The 23671-nt window shown below is 42.4% G+C and overlaps 1 protein-coding gene across 3 annotated transcripts in view; it reads right to left on the bottom strand.

Moving 5' to 3' along the window:
• CAPN9 (calpain 9) overlaps nucleotides 1-23349 on the bottom strand; it is a 41245-nt gene extending 17896 nt beyond the window's left edge. Inside the window, exons 1-8 of one of the 3 annotated variants that reach the window (XM_042477422.1) lie at nucleotides 23137-23349; nucleotides 12462-12531; nucleotides 11201-11319; nucleotides 10616-10749; nucleotides 7027-7195; nucleotides 4250-4333; nucleotides 2486-2571; nucleotides 1103-1180 (exon numbers count right to left, since the gene is read on the bottom strand). In XM_042477422.1, coding sequence (XP_042333356.1) covers nucleotides 1103-1180; nucleotides 2486-2571; nucleotides 4250-4333; nucleotides 7027-7195; nucleotides 10616-10749; nucleotides 11201-11319; nucleotides 12462-12531; nucleotides 23137-23349 — 953 coding nt within the window. The remainder of the gene's footprint in view (nucleotides 1-1102; nucleotides 1181-2485; nucleotides 2572-4249; nucleotides 4334-7026; nucleotides 7196-10615; nucleotides 10750-11200; nucleotides 11320-12461; nucleotides 12532-23136) is intronic. The other 2 variants (XM_042477431.1, XM_042477438.1) reach the window with 2 other exon arrangements.
• Nucleotides 23350-23671: the final 322 nt, after the last annotated feature.

Raw genomic sequence — 23671 nt, 5'->3', positions numbered from 1 at the left:
TAATAATACTGCCAAAGAAGGAAACTCCACCACAGTCTGAGGGAGTGTGTTTCCCTGTCAAAAAGCTCTCACTGTCAGGACGTTCCTCCTAATGTTGATGTTGAGGTGGAATCTCTTTCCCTGTAATTTGAATCCATTGCTCTAGGCCCTATTCTCTGGAGTGGAAAAAAAACAAGTTTGTTCCAGCCTCAATATGACATACAGTACTGTCAATATGGCATGAGAATTAAAAGCTAATTTAGCTAGAATTTACATTCTGATTTTAAAAGGCTTTCTTACAGTTTCTTTGCCCACTAATGATATGTAAAATTCAAGTATTCCAAATCTAAAAGAAATTGAGCTAAAAATATTTCATATTTGCTTTCCAATACTAGTAGAGCTACTGCTAAGCCTTCTGGCTGAGAGGGGGGGGGGGGGGCTACAAAAGCGAGAAAAAAAAAAAACAAATTTAAAACATTTTAAATTTTAAAATGATGGCTTATATTCTTTACCAGCTACTTAGTTAAGTATAATTAAGTATACTTAACTAAGTAACATCTCTTGACCTGACCCCACATCTGCAAAATATGATGGAACTGTCATTCACCCATGCTCCAATCACCAGCAGAATGCATCTCCTTCTTCCCCAAGCAGCTAATGCTGGTAAAGGGGTGTGTGGTGGGCAGTCATGTTGTGACTATATAGTGATCATGAATATGAAACTGTTAAAAGATTTACTCATTCATAACTGTTTTGTATTCATGGTCACTACTTAGTCACAATTTTGATAGTACAGTACTGCCATGGTCATAACTGTCTCTTCCACCAACCTACTTTACTGCATGTCAGCTGCATGGGGAGTGCAGGTGAATGATGTTTTCTTCACGTTTGGGGAGGTTGGGCCAGATTACTTGGTTAAGTATACTTAAGTAACTGATAAATAATACAGGCCAAGAAAGCACTTTTGATAGTATATGGGATATGGTAAAAATGATTTGTTATAATGAATGTAATGAAGGATTTAAATCAGTCTTCTGTATGTCTCCTGATCTAGTTAAGCAAATATCCAATAGAGAGCATTTGCTTTAACACATTTATCATTTTAATGAGCATATTCATTTACCAGAACTCTCCGTCGTCTAGTGCTGTCTGATACAAACGTTTTTTCTCAGATGGGCTGACAGAATGCCATTCTGGAGAACTTAAAGAGAAAGAGGCAATCTTAATTAATTCATTAATTAGTTAATAATAATAAAAATTTCTGCTGCATATACTCTGCCTTTCTCTGCAAACTTGATATACTTAATTTCATTCTGCACAGAGGTTCTAATATTTCACATTATACATCTTCATATTTTAACAAAATACTGGAAGTCTCATTTTACTAGCTTTGGAGAGGGATATGAGGATCTATTTCTTTTCATTGTCAGTTTTGCATGTGCTCATTCATAGGCCCACTGCTTTACTGTGCTAATAATATTAAAACTCTGCAAAAAATTGTATTTAAATGTATACTTTTAGACTATATCTTCTCACAAACTATCCAGTTATAAAAAATATTTTATGCACTGCTGAAAGATTTTTACCCTAAAATATACTCTTTGAAATGCAGTTTGGGTACATTTTCTTTTACCTGAGAAGTGTGCAGCAAAATTTGGAGAAGTGCAAAATCCAAAGGATAATTACATTCTGCTCTCTCCAGGAAGTGTGTTTGGATCAGTTGGTCTTGAAATTCAGAAAGCTCAAATCCTCCAATGAGATTATCAGATGAGGGGAGGGAGGAGGATAGGAGTGAAGCGGATCGCTCCCATCCTTGTCCCATCCTTATTGTGCGATCATGTGAAATACTATCACACATGTTGCACTTAACCCATCATTATCATGTCAGTGAAGCAGAATTGTCCTGTCACCTTTGAATATTGAAAATATCTGTTAATGAAAAATGACAGGACAATTCTGCTTCACTGATGGGATAAGCATGATGTCATCTGATAATCTTTCATGCGATCGTGGAAATTCCACTTGACAGATGGGATAATTACCGGATAAGTGCAACATTGTCTGATAATCTTTGCACATTTGTGCAATAAGGATAGGAAAAGAATGGGAAAAGGATGTCCTTTTCCCTATGTGGTAATATCCCAAGTAAGCTTGGTTACTTTGTTTTTCACTAGCAAAATGTTCAGTGGGATGTATGAATGCGCAACACTAGACTAGATCCAACCTTTTGGTTATGAAGTATGGTTCCCTTACCAGACTGATATTAAGAAGTAAATCCCACTGATTTTTCTACAGTTACAAGTCTGCCAAGAAACTCAAGAGTTTTTCTATCTCTGTATACCTTAAAAGATGTATTTATAAACACAGATCAGAATCCAGTTAGATACATCTGATGAAAGAAATTCTAGGAGGAGACAGTTTCTGCTTTCCCTCCAATACAACACCTAATACAACATGAACTACTTCTACAGAGCTTGTATCAGTTAAAAGTTCTCAAAATACTAACTTGTCACTCCAAGCACCGTTCCATTCCACTTGACCCCATGGATTTCTAATACGAATGAGCTTCACTTTTTGTCCTTGGTAGTTGACCTAGGAAGAACCAAAACAAAACGAATCAATAAGCAAGCAACTATCTTGTGAATAAAATTTTCCACTGTTTTGGTTCAATGTGTGGTTGCTTGAAGTGATTTAAAGAAACGTCTGTAAAATGCTACCAAGAGTTAATAATTTCTTTCTTAATAAGGACAAACCAGATAGGGTGTTAACGAATAATTGGTGCCAAGCTGGGGTGGAAGTTTGGATCCCAAAGGGCTGGCATCAGAATAGAGTTCTAGTGTAGGTGGCACTAGAGGTGAGAACTGAGTTCAAGTCTCACCATATTGGTGACAGTAGTGGGGTAAAAAGACCCATTGTACTGCCATCAGAGAAAAATAGTTGGGTGAGTGAGTGGTGGCAGCTGTGGCACACAGTAAAAAGGAGTGAAAGAGTTTGAGACATTTTGGCAGTGCCACGTCACCTTCATATGCTGGGAACCAGTGGTATTCCCACACTTGGTGTCACCCAGTGCAGGGGGTGGGGCTTCCAGTGGAGGGGCTTCTGGGGCAGCACACACTCCCTCCCTCTCTGCCGCCCTGTCCTTTTCCATGGCAGGGAGCGTGTGGGGAAAGTGTGCAGGGAGGAGCACGCAGGGATGGCAGACAGGGGAGCGGACAGGGAAGGAGAGCATGCGGGGGATGCGCAGAGGGGAGGGTCTGATCAGGTGACTCCCCAGAAAAGGGGTCACCCAGTGCAGGCCTCACCACCCCCTCCCTAGTGATGCCACTACTGGGAACCACAGTTCAAGAAGGATATTGGCAAACAGGAATGTGTTCAGAAGAGAGCAATTAGGATGGGAAAAGGCCTGGAAACCAAGACTTGTGAGCAATGGCTTAGGGATCTAGGTGTGTATAGCTTGAAGAACATAAAGTAGAGAGGTAATATGATAGTTCAGTTTAAGTACCCAAATGGACATCATGTAGATGTTAGAGGAAGCTTGCTTTCTGCTGCTGCAGCGATTGGATCATGAACCAATAGATTCAAACTACAAGAAAAGAAATTCCACGGAAACATCAGAAAGGACCTCTTTACCATAAGAGCTATTTGAGAGTGGAATATAATACCTCAGAGGATAGTGAACTTTCCTTCTTGAGAGGTTTTTAAGCAGAAGTTGGATGACCTCTACTTAATAGTGCTTTTGTATATCCCTGCATAGAAAGAGTTGAACCAGAAGGCCCTTGTAGTCTTTCAAATTCTATGGTTCATTTCTGAGATACTTTTTTGAGATTATAGCAGGATGCTAAAGACTGTGGGTACAGCAGCAATGAAGGAAAATGAGACATTGGTGAAGTAGTCTGTTTGGAGCCAGCAGATTTTATCTGTTTCTCCTTGTCACCACTGTGTGATCTGGAAGAAAGTGCATCTGCTAGCATAATGCCTCGGCAGGATTACAGTAAAAGATAATCTGAGCTCCTACTCTATAGAAATTGCTTGCACTATGAGTAATCTAATAAAACTTGTTTCTACACCTCAGCAATTTTAAAGCATGATATATTCTTACTTCTCTGATAATATGACAGAAATCAGAGACATAACAGAATTGGAGAGGCAGGCTTCAGTGACCTCCCCCCCCCCCCACCATTCCTTTCATTCAGTTAAAAACATTTCCCCTTATTTTGTTTTATTTTGCCTCTCTCTTACTAATGACAAAAGTCACCAAAAAACCACTTACCTCATCAATACCTGTTACTGAATATGCGTGACCCTTTATAAGGCCATATGGGGTTCGAGCTTCTGTCTCAGCTGCACTTCTGGTCTAAAATATGGAAATAGATTTCAACACACTACAGCTCTTGAATTAATTTATTCAATTAACTTTATTATGCAATTACCAGTTTGTTTGACTATTGAATTAATTTATGGGTATTTCACCTAAGAAAGGGAGATGCAAATGTTAGAAACCTGTTGGTTAGTCCCAACCAAAGTAAACACATTCAATCAACAGCTGAACACACAGGTAAACCCAGTGGAGTGAGTGGCTCTACCCTATTTGAAACTAACAGCAAGATTTAGGCCATAATTTGATATTAGAACATAATATAACATACAAAGCATAACACTCAGTTACAGCCAGCCCTCTGTATCCACATATTCTGCATCCATTGATTCAACCACCCACAGCTTGAACATATTTTTAAAAAGAATTCCAAAAAGGCAAACCAAGATTTTGCCATTTTATATATGGTACACCATTTTACAATTGCATTGTATATAATGGGACTTGAACATCCATGGATTTTAGTATCCAGGGGATCCTGGAATCAAATGCCAGTGGATACCAAGGGTCCATTGTATCTGTTAATTCTTGTCACCCAATGACTTTGCAAATAAGTCCTTTCTTAAGAAGACCTGGGAATCATTGTGTACCCTCAAGAGAGATTTCCAGCACAGTGTAGCAACTTAAAAGTGACTGCCAATGCTTTATGAGTATGGACTTGCCCTCAACTAAGAGAAGTTGTTTCATCAGTAGGGAACATGGATGGGATAGAAACCTAAATTCTACTGGCTCCAGATCATTTCGAAATGGAGCTCCCTCTATTTCTGGAAATGATTCCGTACGATCCAGATCAATCTGGTAGTGCATTCTCACTACTGAAGATCCAGATCATTGCAGCACCAAGAAAAAAAAGACACAGTAAGGGACTCAGGTTAAGTGGGATTTTTTGAGCCCCCCTCCCCCAACTGCAGTCGGGGCAAGTGTGAATGCCACACAAATAACCTGATTTGCACACAGGTTATTTTGTAGTGTGAATGCGCCCTTAGTTACTCATAACAACAAACTATGTGTTGTATCCATGTTATACCCTGTCTTGAGCCTTGGAGAGTGGGAGGTAAGAAATAAGAACAACAACAATAATAACAACAACAGTCATAAATAATTTTCACCAACAGTCAATGTGAAAATTTATTTTGTGGATTATCTTTCCCTGATTCCTACATCCAGCATGGCCAGTTTGATATGTTTTCCAACATAGGTACTGATATTTGTTCTTCTGCTATTGTAGTGTTTTAAACATTTAAAATATTTTTTTTTCCTGAGAGCATAATGCTCTCAGTTTAGTGCCACAGCTTGTTTGTTTGTTTCATTTATATGCTGCCTTTCTCCCTGGAGAGACCCAAGGTGGCTCACAGATAAAACATTTAAAATCTCTATAAAATTCAAAACAATTAAAACATCTATATCCAACATAAAATATACAAAAGTTAAAAACAAACTAAAAAACAACCTGCTCCATAAAAAACTACCTTGCTATGCATTATACAAAAATTGCTTGCCTGCATAAGAATGTTTTTACTTACTGGTGAAAGGCCAGCAGGGAGGGGGCCAGCCTAGCCTCCCAAGGAAGCATGTTCCAGAGGGTGGGAGCAACCATCAGGAAGGCTTTTTCAAGTGTCCTTACCAGGAAAGCCTGTGATCTTGGTGGGACTGAGAGAAAGCCTCTTTTGTTCTTTTGTACAAAGAATACCCAGGAATAACTTTTGATTTTATTGAATTGTTCTGTAACCTGTTCCTTTTTATAGTATGGATATAGCAAAGCCATCAAAATTAACAAGACACATTTTAACTGGTATTTCTTATTGGTTTTGTGTGATTAATTTTAATAGTTTTGATTTTGTAAATAAATTAAAACCAGTGGTTCAATGACAATAGAGTTAAATAGTACTGTGCTTAATTTCTGTACTGGCATTGCAGTCCTACTGTTGTCCTACATAAATTTATTTTCCATTAATAAAAAAAGAAAAGAGCAAAAGGGATGCATTTAGTCTCTTTAGCTCTGTGCATGGCTCTTTAATCTCCAGAGTAGCAACAGATCAAATGAAATAATCTCTTGCACAGATCTGAATAGTATTTGCCACATTAGGCAGTGTAAATTAAGTCACAGCTATGCTATAAATTTCAGATGGCAAACACATTTAACATTAGGGAGAATGCAAGAAAACGCTCTCTTCACTGCGTCTGGGAAGCACATAGAACTGATTCTTAGTATATAACAGGACTGTGTTAAATGAAGTATAAGAAATGAATTGGCTATATGGAAGGGCTCTTGGTTCCCCATATTCGTTATGTTTATATCCTGCCTTTCCTCCATTTAGCTTGTGTCTATGGCTGCGCTCCTTGCTACTTTATTCTCACAGCAACCCTGTGAGGTAGATCAGCCTGAGAGAAGATGACTGGCTCGGTATTAGCCAGTGAATTTCATGACTCCACAGAGGATGGAACCTGTATCTCTCAAATCTCAGTCCAACAATCAAGACACTTCTCCCCATTGGCCTTCACTAATGTTTCATAGCAGCATGTCAACAAATGTTATGATACATTAAATAATATCACGTTTGCAAAGCAGTCCTGGGATTAGACAATTTGCTCAAGACTGAGATTTGCATTTCTGAACACAAGCAAACAAACAAAAAACCAAAACTGAAAACCAGATTTACTGTTTTACTTACATCAATAGAACAGCCCACCATTGATCCTCTTTTAAGAGCTTTTTCCAAAATTTCATACAAGTTTTCTGGTGCCTTTTTAACTTCATACATTTCTCCAACACCTCCTGTGAAATCTTCCATGGCTTCAATTGTGCTTCCACCTTTTAGAGCTTCATAACTTCCATTCAACCTACAGTAACAATGGCCATTTTTAAAATGTGCTCACATATCCATACAAAACATGGTCTCCTGTACTCATCCAAGTATCATGGAAAATTGTAATGGCAGTATCCATTTTTTATAATATTGGGGAAATTGTTCAAGTCATGGTAACCCCATGAATGAAATGTCTCCAAGACTCCCTGTCCCTCATTGCTCTGCTTAGGTCCTGTAAACTCACGCCCATAACCTCCCTGATTGAGTCTACTCATCTGGCATGTAGACTTTTTCTACTACCCTCTACCTTTCTTAGTATTATTGTTTTTTCTAATGAATCCTAACTTCTCATGATGTGGCCAAAGTACAACAGTCTTAAGTTGATCATCATGGCTTCCAAGGAGATTTCAGGCCTGATCTGTTCAAGGACCCATTTGTTTTTGGCTGTCCATGGTATGTTCAGCACTTTTCTCCAGCACAACAAATCTCAAATGAGATTATTTTCTTCTCATCTGCTTTCTTCACTGTCAATCTCTTACATCCATACATGGTGATGGGGAATACACTGGCTTGGACTATTCTTTCTCTCTCTCTGACTTTTCTTCGCGAACTTTGGCGGGTTACATACCGCCAGAAAGTACACGCAGAGCACGTACTAGGGTTAGGAAGGGGCGGCACTTCCTCACCCCCCTAACCCTAGTACGCGCTCTGCACGTACAAAATGGTGGCGGCCGTTCCACATGACCGCCGCCATTTTGACGTCTTGGACGCATAGCGTCCAGACGTGTCACGGCAGAAGTGATGCCGCAAAAGAGCACCTTGCACTTTGCAGCGCCACTTCCGGGGCCCAGGAAGGAGCGCAATTTCCGCGCTCCTTCCTCGGAGCGTCCGGGAGCCCCGCGGTTTGGCCGCTGCGGCTCCCGGATGCTGCAAGCGGCGGCGGCGGGAGACTGCTGCAACCCAGCAGTTTGTAACCCGCCAAAGATTCAGGAAGGACTCATCCCACACTTTCTACAAGCGCACTGATGACTAAAAAGGCCGATCCGAGATAAGTCCAGTTGCAGAAGGCACAGCAAAATGTCTCCTTGGGTGATGTTTTCAAGTTGTGGTTCTTTCTGCGTTGTTGTTTCTCTTCGAGACTCATTCGGTGTGTGTTTTCAAAAAAGGCTGCAGCATCGTGGATAGTGTGTCTCCGTGCCTCCTGATGCAAGGCCAGGGCGGACCATTGTTGGTGATCAATTTGGCCAAGCCTGGGATGTTGTGTCAGGGAGCAGAGCTGTTTGGGCTGGAAGTCAGTCTGAAGAAAATGGAAGTTCTCTACAAGCCTGCACCACAGGAAGAACACTATCATCCCCACATCACTGTAGGCAAATCTGTGCTTAAATCTGTTGAGCAGTTCACCTACCTGGGAAGTATCATCTCCTCAGATGCCCAGATTGATAAAGAGATCGATCACAGATTAGGAAAGGCATATAGTGCATTTGGAAGGCTTCACAAAAGAGTCTGGAGTAACAAACACTTGAGGTGAAGCACAAAAATCAGTGTGTATAGAGCCATTGTACTGTCTATTCTCCTTTATGCGTCTGAAACATGGGTCACCTATTGCCAATACCTACAACTCCTTGAATGCTTTAATCAGTGCTGTTTATGCACAATTCTAAATATACATTGGACTGACTATGTGACGAATATTGCTGTCCTTGAGCAAGCAGGGATCACCAGCGTTGAGGCCATGCTATTGAGGACACAGCTGCGCTGGGCAGGACATGTTTCTAGGATGGAGGACCATCACCTCCCAAAAATAATACTCTACGGTGAACTCGCCATGGGTCAGTGTAAGAGGGGCGCCCCAAAGAAAAGATATAAGGACTCTAACTTTAGTATTCAGTTGTATACCAGGAGCCCTGGTGGCCCAATGGTTGAATGCTCGTACTGCAGGCATTCACAGCCACAAGGTTGTGAGTTCAATCCCAGGGAGAGCTCCAGGGTCAACTCAGCCTTGCATCCTTCTGTAGGTCACTAAAATGAGTACCCAGCTTGTTGAGGACGATTAGCTTACACATTGTAAACCACTTAGGGAGTGTTTAAGTGCACTGATAAGCAGTGTAGAAATGTACTTGCTATTGCTATTGCTATATATCTTTACACTTTAGGATCTTGTCTAGTTCTTTCATAGCTGCCCTTCCATTCCTAGCCTCCTTCTGATTTCTTGACTGCAATCTCCTTTCTGATCAATGTTTGCACAAAGGTACAGGAACTCTTTAACTATTTCGATTTCCTCACTGTCTAGGTTGAATTTATATCGATCCTCCGTGCATGTTATTCTTGTTTTCTTTATGTTCAGCAGTAACCCTGCCTTTGCACTTTCTTCTTTAACTTTTCCTAGTAATTGTTCCAAGGGAACTAGCTAGTCCCAGAGAACTTAAGGGCTGTTTCCAAAAGTAGTTGGTCCTCTGTTTTCTTGGGGGATCCGTTCCAGACACCATCACTACCACCACCACCCCCGCAAAAACGGAGGCTCGCGCATATTCAAGCCCTATAGGTTTGACGGGGGTGTGCACACCGCAGATTTTTAAGTTCACGGATCTTAAAATTTTTCCCATATCTTGGATCAGTCATTGATCAGAAGGGAGAATGCAGTCAAGAAATTAGAAGAAGACTGGGATTAAAGAGGGCAGCTACAAAAGAACTAGACAAGTTCCCTGGAAAACAAGCTGACTAAACTGAGGCTGTCGTACTTTGTCCACATCATGAGAAGAAATGACTCGCTAGAAAAGACAATAATGCTAAGGAAGATGGAGGGCATTAGAAAGCGAGGAAGACCGCATGCCAGATGGATAGACTCAATCAGGGAGGTCACGGTCCTGAGTCTATAGACCCTAAGCAGATCAGTTGAAGACAGTGGTTTTTGGAGATGTCTCATCACGGGGTCACCATGAGTCAGTGTTGATTCAAAGGAAGTTAACAACAACAAACAACCCATGAATAACTGATAACTGGACTGCAATATTACAAGTGGCACAAATTCTTGATCTGGAATTATCAATTGATCCAAACTAGAAATCTCAATGTCAATCGAACATATCATTTGTGCCTTTCTTACAAGCAACATGACAGGAAAAGAAAGCATTCCTGAACTAAAAATGCACTCTACTGAAACAGTTGTACACTGATGTACATTAATGTAAGGACATGTGGAACTCCCCTGATATGGTGCAAATCTCACATTAAAAAACTGTTTAGCTTCCTACACATCTTTAACTCCCTCCACTTGTATTTAACAACAGATACCAAACCAGGGTTTAGTTTGGTCCTGATCCATCTCCTGACGGAATGTTTTCACCTGTCACACAGATCACATGTAAAAGAAGAATTTAGATAGCAACAAAGTAAAAGTTACTATAGCTGGGGGAAAAAAGAACAATATGTAGATCACATGGTTTGCATGACTTACTTGGCATAAGCCTTTTCCAGCAGTGCACTCCAGAACTCATTGTGGTCCTCTGAGTGGAGAAAAACCAAACGGTCTTTGAAGGTGGGCAGTCGATCATCGACAACAATATCCAGCCACTCATTGTGTTGCCAAAACTATTAAAAACAAATTGGGAATAATATTAACAAAGTATTTATTTCTGATATGTTGCTTGAAGTGAACCATTTAATTGCTGGAAGTGCCAGGGAGATAAAGGGCCCTTTCACACTATATAATTATAGCACTGTGGTTCCATTTTAACTGCCATGGTTCCATCCTATGAAATCATGAGATCTGCAGTTTCAGGAGGAGAATTTGGAATTCTTAGAGAGCTCAAGTGCCTCACCAAACAACAAAACCCAGGATCCCACAAGATACAGCCATGGCAATTAAAGCAGAATAATAGTTCTATGTCTGTGTAGTTTGAAAAGGTCCAAAGATTCAATAAAATATAATAATATTATTAAACACTATAAAATAACCATTGCCTCCAAATCATAAGAAGATTCATGTACTTTCCACACAGTAGAACATTAAGATTTGTTTTAAAAACTAGAGTTGCTTTACCTGAAAATGAAATATTCCAGCATAACCTGGTCCAAAGTTCTGATCCTGTGGCACAACTCTGGCTAATGTCTTTTCATTAAGGGTAAGTGATGCTATAGCTGCTAATAGCCAACAGTCACCTGGAAATCAAATATAGCAATGAAAATTTCTAGCGCGTTGATGACTAAAAAGGCCAATCCTATATATATATATATATATATATACCCAAAAGCAAACCTTGATTTTACTATGCCATTGTGTATAATGGGACTTGAGCACCCATAGATTTTGGTATCCACGGGGTGATGGAGGAGGCAGTGGTTCTGGAACCAAACACCAGTGGATATTAAGGGCCCACTGTATAATGAACCTTATTTGGGAGGTTTAGGCTGTAATCCTCTATTCACTCATCTCAAAATAATTCTCACTGAACTCAGTGTCATTCACTTCTGAAGAGACATGGATAGGATTGTGTTTTCTCACTGGTAAGGAGAGCCATTCTATTTGGCCTCCATTTCAGATTCCACCTTAGAACTTTACCAAGCTCTGTGAAAGAAACCTTACACAAGAAGGCGTCACATTCTTCCTCACAAGTCTTTGCACAATGATTGCCACTTTCTTGGGCAAAAAGCGATAACTCATAAAACTCTACAGTGTGCCTATATTTTGTCATTGCTGGATGTAGTTTTGCACAGACAAAGCAGGTGATTTTTTAACTAGGAGGGGAAATCCAAGGAACTATAGATAGATAGCCATGTGTATGTCAAAGTGGAATGTGAAGTGTGGGATCCTGCACACCCTTCCCTCCCTCCCTGCTGATGAAATGCAAATGCATACAGCATTAGATATATTTAATGAAAAAGCAAGAAACTAAATACATAAATAAATGGCATGCCAGTGAGGCTGCAGTTGTACAATGTTTGCACTGAGCAAGGAGGTTGAGTTAGATGACCGCTAAGGTTCTTCCCATTCTAAATTTCTATGGCCCAACCCAATTGCCAACCCCTCCTGGAGTGGACCCTTAGAATCAATGGAACTTAGGTAAGAATTAACTTTCCCACTGTTTTGATGGCTCTACAGTAGTTGAGACTGGCTGCTGGATTCAGTCTTGATTCTGTTTGTCTCTTTTTACTCAGCCTGGTTCTTAATGCAGGGAGGGTCTTAATGCCTTGAAACAGTAAAACTACTCATAATATCAAAGATGAACACGATTAGTAGCAACATTATTTTCAGAGTCCTTACCCTGCCTCACGCAGGAATAATTTCAATGGAAAACACTTACCAAGATCTCCTTGACAAATGTCAGTCCTTGTGGCGCCTCCAAGAATAAACTCTGGGTCTTTAACAATTTCCTTGAAAAATATAACAGAGGAAAAGTCATCCCAACAGAATATAGTCTAATTTAGTTAGAACATAACATCTATCCTAGAGGCAGGCCATACCAGGTGTCATCAACAGTCATTCACCGCTGCAAAGCTCTATTATTAACTCTTCTATGGTACAATTTACAAAGCCATTCTGACTAAAGATGTAATTCTTCACTCATTTCTTTCTCAATGGAAACTATTTTATAGGTATTCTTACTGCTATGAGGAAGTCTTTGAAAACTGTGCATTTGAGGACTTATTCTGTACAAAATTCACATGTTGCACAGAAAGCAACATTCTGTGTGCAAGGGACAGCATTTTGTGCATGTAGTTTTTGTTGTGTGCTTTCAAGTTGTTTCTGACTTATGGAACCTATCATGGAGTTTTCTTGGCAAGATTTATTCAGAGAAGGTTTGCCACTGCCTTCCCCTGAAACTGAAAACATGTGACTTGCCCAAGCACAAATACTATTTTCTGCACAGAAAGTGCTATGTGCAAGAAAATCCTGTTTCTTGCACATAAAAATCTGTTTTCTGTGCATGTGCATGCACACATACAAAACACACACAGAAGAAGTTCTGAACTGTAAAGATTCTAGTCAATCCAGAATTCTTCTCATCAGGGTTTTTTGATATTGAAGAAACACATTTTCCAATCATTATATATATTCTTTCCACCCTTACTTCCACCTACTTAATGGTGGGTGTTGTGTTGCTGTTCTCTGCCCTGGAAGATTATGGAGAATTACTGCCCTGATCCTGAATTATTGGATTTTCCACTGAGAATGCCACAGTGCATACACTTCTACTGTGGCAAATGAAGTGTCAACACTTTTAGAAGGAACAATCAGTCTCCAGAACAAAGTAATATAGGATGAAGAACCTTTATTTATTTTTGTTCTTGCTGTTCTGACGGCTTCACACTAGTTACAGGTTTTTAACCTGTTTAAAAACAAACAAACAGCCCAATGCACCTCCTATAAAGTTGCATGTGTTTTTAGTAGAAACAGAGAATACCTCAGAATCTCTGTTGCAACTTACATTTGTGCACCCTGTAGGGACATTAAGTGGTTAATGTCCAGCTGTATGGTTTTAAATCTGGACCCAGTCCCTTGCCTTTGAATCCACTGATCCACTGGGGCATAATGGCTGGAATTCTCTTGGTGATTTCTACTAGCAGAAATACCTGTTTAAAATATTGTGCAAGGAGGTATTCAGTATGTACATACCTCCTTTCTCTAGCTGTGCAATAGCTGTTGGACAGCAAAGGGATACCACTCCACAAGTGACCAAGACAGCTACTGCTTGGCAGCAGTGTGTGATGGGAGAGCTACCTTGAGCTGCCATTGGTTGGCAGCTGTCACCCTCAGAACCTCCTGCTTAAGTAGCCTGGTAGATATGCTTCACCAGTGTCAAACAGGATCTTGGGCACCACTGCTGACTAAAACAAGCAATGGGGAAAATGTGCCCCAGGTTTTTACTGGGAGGTGGCCTAAACATTAAAGACCAGCCGTGCATCGACACCAGGCACAAACCTCAGTGTGCGGTGCCAGATACTTGCGTCGTATTGATTCAAGCTCTGCTGCTTTCTCTTGAATTATGGCATGAGTCACACTTTCACTTGGCCACTGCTGAGCAAAGGCAACTAATTAATACTTCCCAGCCACACCACGGTTAAATCATTATCTGCTGATTTAGAGACAGATGCAAATCTGGCAGCCCAGATCAAGCACCAAGCTGGGGTTTTAGTTCCAAAATATACTGAGATATGAAGAAAATCACTTTAAAAGTTAGAATGCAGTAGGTGATCCCTATTACTACAAAAATATTCTGGAGCTACACAAGGATACAATCCTTGGTGTTTAAAAATATACATGAAAACATAATTTAAAAACAAAAATTCAGAAAATGAATGCACATACATTTCCTTGTGAAGGGGGAGAACTCACAACACAATATGAATCAAAGCTGGGACAAAACTTCAGGGGTCATTTGGAGAATACAACAATATCCAGATTGGGATACTTTTATATCCCAAGTGAGCAATATGCAGTGGGCCCTTGATAACCACTGGAATTTGGTTCTGGAACACCCTGTGGATACCAAAATCCAAGGATGCTCAAGTCCTATTATATACAAAGGCATAATAAAATGGCATGTTCCTTAAACAAAATGGCAAACTCAAGGTTTGTTTTTTGGAATTTATACTTTTTTGAATATTTTCAAGCTGTGGATGGTTAAATCCATGGATATGGTGGACTGACTATAGGAAGGAACCTGCTTGTGGGCTAGAACCTTCCTCACTGTGGTTGAAAAGGAAGAGCAATCATGGCCATGCAACAGAAGATACAGAGAAATGCCCATTGGCAGCCAAGGCAGTTGATGGAGACTGCCAGCTTTATCTTAGCCATGGATAATTTAAGAAATGACTATGGGGCAGCAACTGGCATTTTCCCTGCCCTTCCAGACCAAGAGCACTTTGACTGATTCAAAGGAAATGTCAGAGAGCAGGTGGGCTGGTTGACCTGCTGCATTCCTGCTGCTCTAGGCCTTTTCTGGGGGAGAACATGACCATGCTGGGCATGTCTTGATTAGAGAGAGAACAAAAGACAAAGTGAACCAGCCTGGTCCTCATCACCGGCACCACCTGCTTGTTCAACACACCAAGTCATGTGGAGCTTGTAACTGAGCTGTACAATGCAAAGGCAGTGCTTGTTTGCCTTGAGGATATACAGTAATCATGTGGGAAGATGGTGATAAGGAGGGGATTAAGTTAGCACTGGTGCTTTGCATTTCTATAACAGCCTCCTGCAAATTGGTGCCTACCAGAGGTTCTGCACTATGACTCCCATAACCCTTCATAAGAAGATTGTGGAATGTTTTCCGATAAATCATAAATTCTGAAACCAGTAAGGTTGTGTCTGATAGATTCTTATCAGATCTGAATTGGATTGAGTTCACTTGATTCCAATCCAAAATGGATCAGGACCAATATGGAAAGTGGTTTCTTCCACACAGATATTTATAGTACTACAATTCCACTTTAACTCCTATGGCTGTATCCTATGGGATCCTGGGATTTGTAAGGGAAACATTAGAGCTCTCTGGCTAAGAATTCTGAGTGCTCCTCCCTAAACTGCAAATGCCTGTGTCCTGTAGGATGGAACCATAACACAATAATTGTGTAGAATAATAGAGCTCTTTCTGTCTCTCTGTATTTCATTCTTTCTTTTTTAAGAGTGCAGAAAGTAGCATAAATTGGCAGATCGAACTCTTAATTGACTGTACATGCTTTTAAAAACAACTTTCATTTTTTAAAATATAAAAGCAAACTTTCAAGGCAGCTAACTAAAATTCCATTGGAACTGTCTGCAGTTTGCCGGCAGTTATTTGCTCTGAAGAAGTATTATGGTCTCTCACACTACGCTGTTATAAAACATTCCTAAAGTTCTGGTACATGGGGAGGAGGAGGGGAAGAAAGAAAATTGCAAAAAAGTTTCAGCCTATTTTGGTTTCCTAGTGTGAGTCAATGAGAGAATTGAAGATTCAGATTTCCTAATTTCCAGTCACTTAGGGGTCCCAAGAGGTGCAAGTGGTCCACAAGGCTCCACCAGTGGCATCCCTGCACTGGGTGTCACCCGATGCGGGGATTGGGGCTTTTGGGGGGCAGGGCTTCCAGGGGTGTGTACTCCCTCCCCCATGCCACCTTGTGAGGGAGTGTGAGGAAGGCACAGAGAGGGTGGGAGTGTGTGTGTGGGAACATGGGGAGAGTAGCAGCATGCATGGGGGGAACTTGGGATGGTACTGGGAGGGTGGGAGCATGCATGGGGGAGTGTGGAGAAGAGAGGAGTGTGCATGGGAGAGCATGGGAGGGCTCAGGGAGGGTGGGAGCATGCATGGGAAAGCGTGTGGAGGGTAGGAGTGTGGGATGGAACGGGGATGGTGCGAGCATGCACAGGAGAGTGTGGGAAAGGTGGGAGCATGCATGGAGGACCATAGGAAAGCATTGGGAGGGTGGGAGCATGCATGGGGAAGGCGCAAGGGGGGAGTGTGGGTGGAGTGCCTCACTGGGTGTCACCCTCCTTCTGGGTGTCATTCAGTGTCGGCTGCACCACTGCACACACCCCCACACACACACACAATGATGCCATTGGGCTCTACTTTGCCCATCTATGCATTATAGTCACCACCCTGCTACATGCTGGGTGATTCAAGATATTGCTATCTAAAAATGTCACTTTTCAAAGCTCTGCATCCACCCAACTTCACACAGGGAGAGGGTGGAGAGCAGGTGATGCTGATATTTAAGGCCAGGCAGATTCATAGGAAATGCATTCAGAGGTAACCTGGTTCTACGCTGTTTAGGGCTATTAAAATCCCAGCTCTTTTGTGGAAACGAGAGGCCATTAAATTTGGCAGCTTCTGACTCAGCAGTCTGCATAATGCCTTTCAGCAATTAGATTCAGCAGGAGACAAGGGAGCTGCAGGTTTTTTTTGTTTATTCTCCTTCAGTCCATCTCCTACCTCCCCTCTTTTGTTGGGGTCTTGCCCATTACTGCACATTGGGAAGGGTGAGAACAAGAGGAGTGGAGAAGAACAAGCAGAAGAGAATGGCAACATCCAACCACTCTCTACATGTGGAACCTACTAGCTTGACTTCACACAAGGGAAAAGTTATTATTCTACCTCTACATCACATTTTCTGGACCCTTGGATTATTATCTATTTCATTTTGCTTTTTTTGGGGGGGGCATATATTACCCATAGAAATTGGTCACAAAGATATATTACCCAGAAATGCTTTCTGTGGCTTGAATGTTGGACCAGCACTCTGGGATTCAAAACAGGGTTTGAATCCCTACTTGGCCATGGAAACCCACTGAGTGATCTTAAGCAAGTCACACTCTCTCAGCCTTAGAGGAAGGCCTTGGCAACCCTCCTTAGAATAAAACTCACCAAGAAAATCCTATGATAGAGTTACCATAAGTTGAAGTCAACTTGAAGGTACATAATAACAACTCCTTTCTATGGAATCCAGGGTCTTTCAGTGTATTCTGAAAAAGCGATCCTAATAAAGAGGCAGTTTCTTTCTGAATCTGGGACTTAGCTGGTGTTTCACAAGTGCCAGTGGAGAACAATTTTGTCCTTCTTTCTTTTCTACACATAGGAGTCCAGCAGTGACATCACTGAGTATGACTACACCACTGGTGTCAGAGGGATACCTTCACCCATGGATGTCATCCAGGCCACAGAGGGTTGAAGCGAGGCATCCAGCCCTCCCTCATACCTTAATTATTCTTGCACTGAATGATTATTCCCCTTTCTCCTATTTGAGATGGAGAATCCAGCTATTTCACCATAAAGAGGCACAAAGCAGTCCAGTAGCACTTTTGAGACTAACTGGCTTATTCTAGGATGAGCATCTCTGTGATCCTATTACACTCTGGCCACAATCCCTACTGCCTTGGCTGCCCCTCAGTACAATTGAGGAGGTGGGTTGATACATGTGAAAGCCAATGATATAATTAACCAATTAGTCTGAAAGATGCTATTGGATTCCTTTATGTCTCCTTTATCTCTTTTGCCTATAATAAATAATAATAAAAGCTTTATTTCTAGCCCGCCTTTCCAAAGATCAAGGCGGGTTACAGTGGTGGATTTTGCAATCCAACAACACACAGATTACAATAAAAACATTATCAAAAATTACAATTACACTATATAAAACAACAATAACAATAACAATTCCAAGCTAGCAGCGATGTAGTAACGTTTGTAACAACAGTGGGGGGGGGGGGAGGAATCACAACATGGCTATTGGGGGTATGCCTGTTTGAAAAGATACGTTTTCAGCCCTTTTTAAAATTGGGCTAGGGAGGGGGTCGAGCGGAGCTCGTCGGGGATCGAGTTCCAGAGCTTAGGGGCCGCGGTGGAAAAGGCCCTTTGTGTAGTGATGGCTTGTCTAGCATCTGGAACTCTTAAAAGATGTTTATCACCCGATCTGAGAGTGCGGGGCAGATTATATGGAGAGAGGCGGTCCTCTAAGTGCCCTGGGCCCAAGCCATTTAGGGCGTTATAGGTGATAACCAACACCTTGTATTGCACCCGGAAGCGAATAGGCAGCCAATGTAGATCTTTAAGTACCGGTGTTATATGGCTGGCCCTGGAAGATCCAGTGACCAGCCTTGCTGCCATATTCTGAACCAGTTGAAGCTTCTGGGTTTGGTACAAGGGTTGCCCCATGTAAAACGCATTACAGAAATCTAAACGAGAGGTTACCAGAGCATGTACCACTGTTTCAAGGTCCCCCCAGCCCACGTCGGGTCGCAGCTGGCGTATCAACCGAAGCTGATAACAGGTACTCCTGACCGTCGCATCCACCTGAGATGTAAGGTGAAGCGACGAGTCCAGGAGCACCCCCAGACTGCGAACAGAGTCCTTCAGGGGAAGCGTGACCCCGTCTAGGACAGGTGGACAAATCTCCAAACCCGGACCTGGGGAACCTATCACAAGTACTTCCATTTTCTCTGGATTCAGTCTGAGTCTGTTTTCCCTCATCCAGCCCATTACCGAATCCAGACAAGCATCAAGCGGAGAGATGCCATCCCTGGTCACTGCATCAGTCGGAGACACAGAGAAATATATTTGAGTCTCATCAGCATACTGATAACACCGCGCCCCGTGTCTCTGGATGATCTCTCCCAGCGGTTTCATGTAAATGTTAAATAGCATGGGAGACAGAATGGCTCCTTGAGGGACACCAGATGTAAGTGCCCTCTTATCGGAGCACACGTCTCCCAGCTGCACCATCTGGAACCTACCCGAGAGGTAGGAACGGAACCACTGGAGCGCAGTGCCCCCAATTCCCAACTCTCTCAGGCGTTCCAGAAGGATACCATGGTCGATGGTATCGAAAGCTGCTGAGATGTCCAAGAGCAGTAACAGGGACACGCTATCCCTGTCCATGCCCAGACGAAGATCATCGACCAAGGCGACCATGGCAGTCTCAACTCCATAGCCCGCCCGGAACCCAGTTTGAAATGGGTCTAGATAATCAGTATCATCCAAGATCGATTGAAGCTGGAGTGCAACCGCCCTCTCGATCACCTTCCCCAAAAATGGCAGTAGCGAAACTGGCTGATAATTGTTATGCATCAGGGGGTCAAGGGAGGGCTTTTTAATCAGCGCTTTCACTATGGCCAATTTCAAGCTGGTTGGAAGTTGCCCATCCCTGAGTGATGTATTAATAATTCGGTGTAACAAGGTGGTTACACCCACACACCCCTGAGCCGCTAGCCATGAGGGACAGGGATCGAGAGAGCAGGTTGTCTTCCTAACGCTTCTAAGGATCTTGTCTACATCCTCGGTACTTACAGACTCAAAATGATCCAGTACAATAGAGTCCATGGAAGCTCTGGAGGCCTCTACTCCGGATTCTGACCCAATAATGGCGTCAGACCGAGACCGATAAGGCCAGGAAAGAACTAAAGAAAGACAAGTGAGACTCAGTGAAGAATAAGCTATAAAACAAACATGAAAAAAAACCTATAAAAAGAAATGTACAGTGCGCCCGCATCATACATGGGCACACTTTACGCAGCTTCCAGCTTACACAGAACTCACACTATGATAAAAGCAATGGTGTGTATACCCACGGCTTGCACAGCCACAAGCACATGCCCCATTGTTTCCAATGGGGCACAGGCATACGCAGATTTCTCCTTACATGGGGGATCTGGAATAGATCCCCTGTGTAAGGGGAGGGCCTACTGTATAAAAATATGGGGTTGGCTTTCACAGCTAGTGGGGGGGGTGGTCTCTGGGCCGCCCTCTCTTCTCCTACCTGATCTGAATGGGATTCCTTGAGACCACCTTTTATCTAAAGAACTCACTATCACCACCCCATGACTGACTTCTTCCAGCCAGGGGCATTATTAGGGGGTGCAGTGGTGTGGACTGAACCAGGTGACACCTCAGGGGGGGGGTGTCACCTGGTGAACTTGTACACCCTGCCGGGACCAGGTGGCTGCCTTCTGGGTCCCACAAGGCCATGGCCACATGGAACTCAGAAGGCTGGGGTGGGTGGAAGGTGGCTGCCTTCTGGGTCCTATGTGGCCATGGCCACGCAAGACTTGGAAGGCCAAGGGGACTGGTCAGAGGGCCAAGCACATACCTCACTTCACATCACCAATGGTGATTCTATGCACTGTGGCAGCAAGGGAGGAAGTGCCCTTTTGGCCCCACTGCAGAAGCCCTGCTTCCCCACATTAGGTGACACCCTGGGAAGGGATTCCACTGCTTCCACCTTATCAATGGCATTGGGACGTTGCTGAAGAATTTCACTGGTACTTCCCTTGCCAACCGTAGTGAAGAACCAGGCCAAGCTAGGGCATGTGAAAGAGGAGTGCAAGAGAGGTAGAGTACTTTAAAGAAAGGCTTTATTCTAAGTAAAGGACTCCTATAGCTAAACAATTCACTTACATGAAGGACCAACTTGTTCTCCAGGCACAGATAGAAAGTATAGATTACAGAGCCAAATCAATTCAGCCAAACCAGGAAAACAAAACAAAACCAAAAAAAAAAAAAATCGTAACACCATTGGCTGGTACATTTCCCAGTCTTACTCACATCTCAGATTGGATTTGTAGTCCTTATTATTCTGGATAGTTGGGAGTCTGGACTCCATTCTCTGGCTCCATAGCCTCCCAGTTTCAGAGCTCCTGGTTAGAAGCCCCTCATAGTTTGTCTGGCATGAGCCACAAACAAAGGCAGATTGACAAAAGCGTTGTGCTGCTTTCGGCTCTTTAAAAACTTCCTCTCAGAACCATCTTGAAGGTTCGTGTTTCTTCCCAATCATGGCACAATTACTATCCCATCACCTGTGATGTAGACCATCATTAAAATGTGACTGTATCTCCTCCCACATTTAACCCTTTGTTATTTGAGAAGGTTCTGATAAATGGAGGGACTCCCATTTATTATACAACTATATCCAGTTTCTCTACCAGGTGATAGGGCTTTCTTAAGAGCAGCACTTCAGTTGGGAAGCCTTTCCCAAGCAAAGTCATGCTGGCTCTATAACTCTTGGACTTCCATCAGGCAGCCAGGATTATATTATTCAGTTTGAGAGCAGGATTCCTAAAAGCAGGGTTAGCTTGGGGACTGCTTTAATTCGGTGAGGGGTTTAAAAAACCTATTGCTTTGATTAATTTTTAAAAATAGTTTCATCTCTTTTCATCTTCTGGGTATCACACTGAGTTCTCTGGCAGGCTGGCAGGCAATAAACAAATATTTCAGCAAATAAATAAATACCTGATATTTCTGGGAAATTTGGGAACATTGTCAAGGTATATTCTATTTTACCATCTATAATACATATCCTACACCATGAAAGCTCAATTTTTGCACAATAATTAGGGAGATGGTCATGTTAATATAGAATTTGGGACATTTTCCAAACAAGGCAAGGGTCAACATATTTGCAAGACAGAGGGTGAGAGAAGTGAAGGGTACAGAATAGTGACCAAAATACTGTAGTGAAAGAAGTACAGTGGTACCCCGGGATACGAATTACCCAGCTTACGAATTTTTCGGGATACGAATAAATCCCATAGGGATTTATTGTTTCGGGTTACGAAGGTTTTTTCGGGTTACGAAAAAACCCCGGCGCTGTTTTTAATGGAGCCGCGGCGGAGCCGCGGCTTTTTTCCATTAGCGCCTATGGCAATTCGGGTTACGAAGGTTTTTCGGGTTACGAAATTAGCCGCGGAACGAATTAATTTCGTAACCCGAGGTACCACTGTAGTCACACAGGAGGCATTGGCCCCATAGAGTTGGAAGAGGCCACAAGAGCCACCCAGTCCAACCTCCTGACATGAAGGAACTCACATTCAAAGCACCTCCAAACAGATGGTCATCCAGCCTCTATTTAAAGACCTCCAAAGAAGGAGACTCCACCACTCTCTGAAGCAGTGTGTGCCACTATCGAATAGCTCTTACTGTCAGGAAGTTCCTCCTAATTTTAGGTGGAATCTCTTTTTCTGTAACTTGCATCTATTGTTCCGCGTCCTATTCTCTGGAACAGCAGAAAACAAACTTGCTCCATCCTCAGTATGACACCTCTTCAAATAGTTATACAGGATTATCATGTCAACTCTTAACCTTCTGTTCTCCAGGCTAAACATACCCAGCTCCCTAAGCCTCTTCTCATAAGGCATGGTTTCCAGATCTTTGTTGTCAATGTTGTTGTTAATCCTGACTAGAATAGAATCATGGAATTGACAGAGACCACAAGGGCCATCTAGCCCAATTCACTGCCATTTAGAAGTAGAACCATTGAGTCAGGTGGATTTATCTATTTATTGACTCATCATTCCACAATTAATTGAATGGATCTGCCCTAACTCAGACTAATCAACAAGATCCAAGCCACTGCTTGTGAATGCCACCAATCTATCTCACTATTATCTTGGGAGAGATGACCTGAGTAGTTAAAATCAAATCAAATCAAATAAAGGCAAATTTGTCTGATTCTGAACCAAATTCTACAGGATAGGACAAAAAGAAAATGAAGAATCTTTATCATACTCACCCCAGGTCTTTTCCATACAAAGGGGACAGGAGGCTTCTCACTGAAGAAGAGGGATGAGTCATTGGCTGGAAAATCACAGTCCTCAAACAGTATCCCCTTCTGCTGGCATTCAAGTTTCAGCTCCTTGTATGTCTGGCCAGTAGAATGTGTGGCACGGGCATTCTGTGGCACTGGGAGAGCCCGTGGATTGGCATCTCGGTAGGTGTATGGCATTGCTGTACTCCACTTGTAGCAAGTAACTGAGGAGGCAGGGAATGAAAAATTGAGAGGAGAAAAACTGAAGATGACAACTCTCGAAAACAACAAGAACCAAAAAGTGAGAGATAGGATCAAATTGCCCCAGGCAGCAAGCAAGAAGATCTAGACTGTCAGGGAAGTAAGGAGAAAAACACACACACACATAAACCTCTATGCAAGCAGCCCTCTCTATTTGCACCTGAATGGCACGCTGATAGTCTCACCCACAGGAAACAAAAAGGAACACCCTGAGAACAAACAGAAAAGGAAACTTGTTTGGCTGCTGGATGCTTGCCCT

This window comes from Sceloporus undulatus, chromosome 1 (genome assembly GCF_019175285.1).
Source record: "Sceloporus undulatus isolate JIND9_A2432 ecotype Alabama chromosome 1, SceUnd_v1.1, whole genome shotgun sequence".
NCBI lineage: Eukaryota > Metazoa > Chordata > Lepidosauria > Squamata > Phrynosomatidae > Sceloporus > Sceloporus undulatus.
The sequence above is the reverse complement of the archived record's forward strand: the minus strand, read 5'-3'. Positions and strand labels throughout refer to the sequence as shown.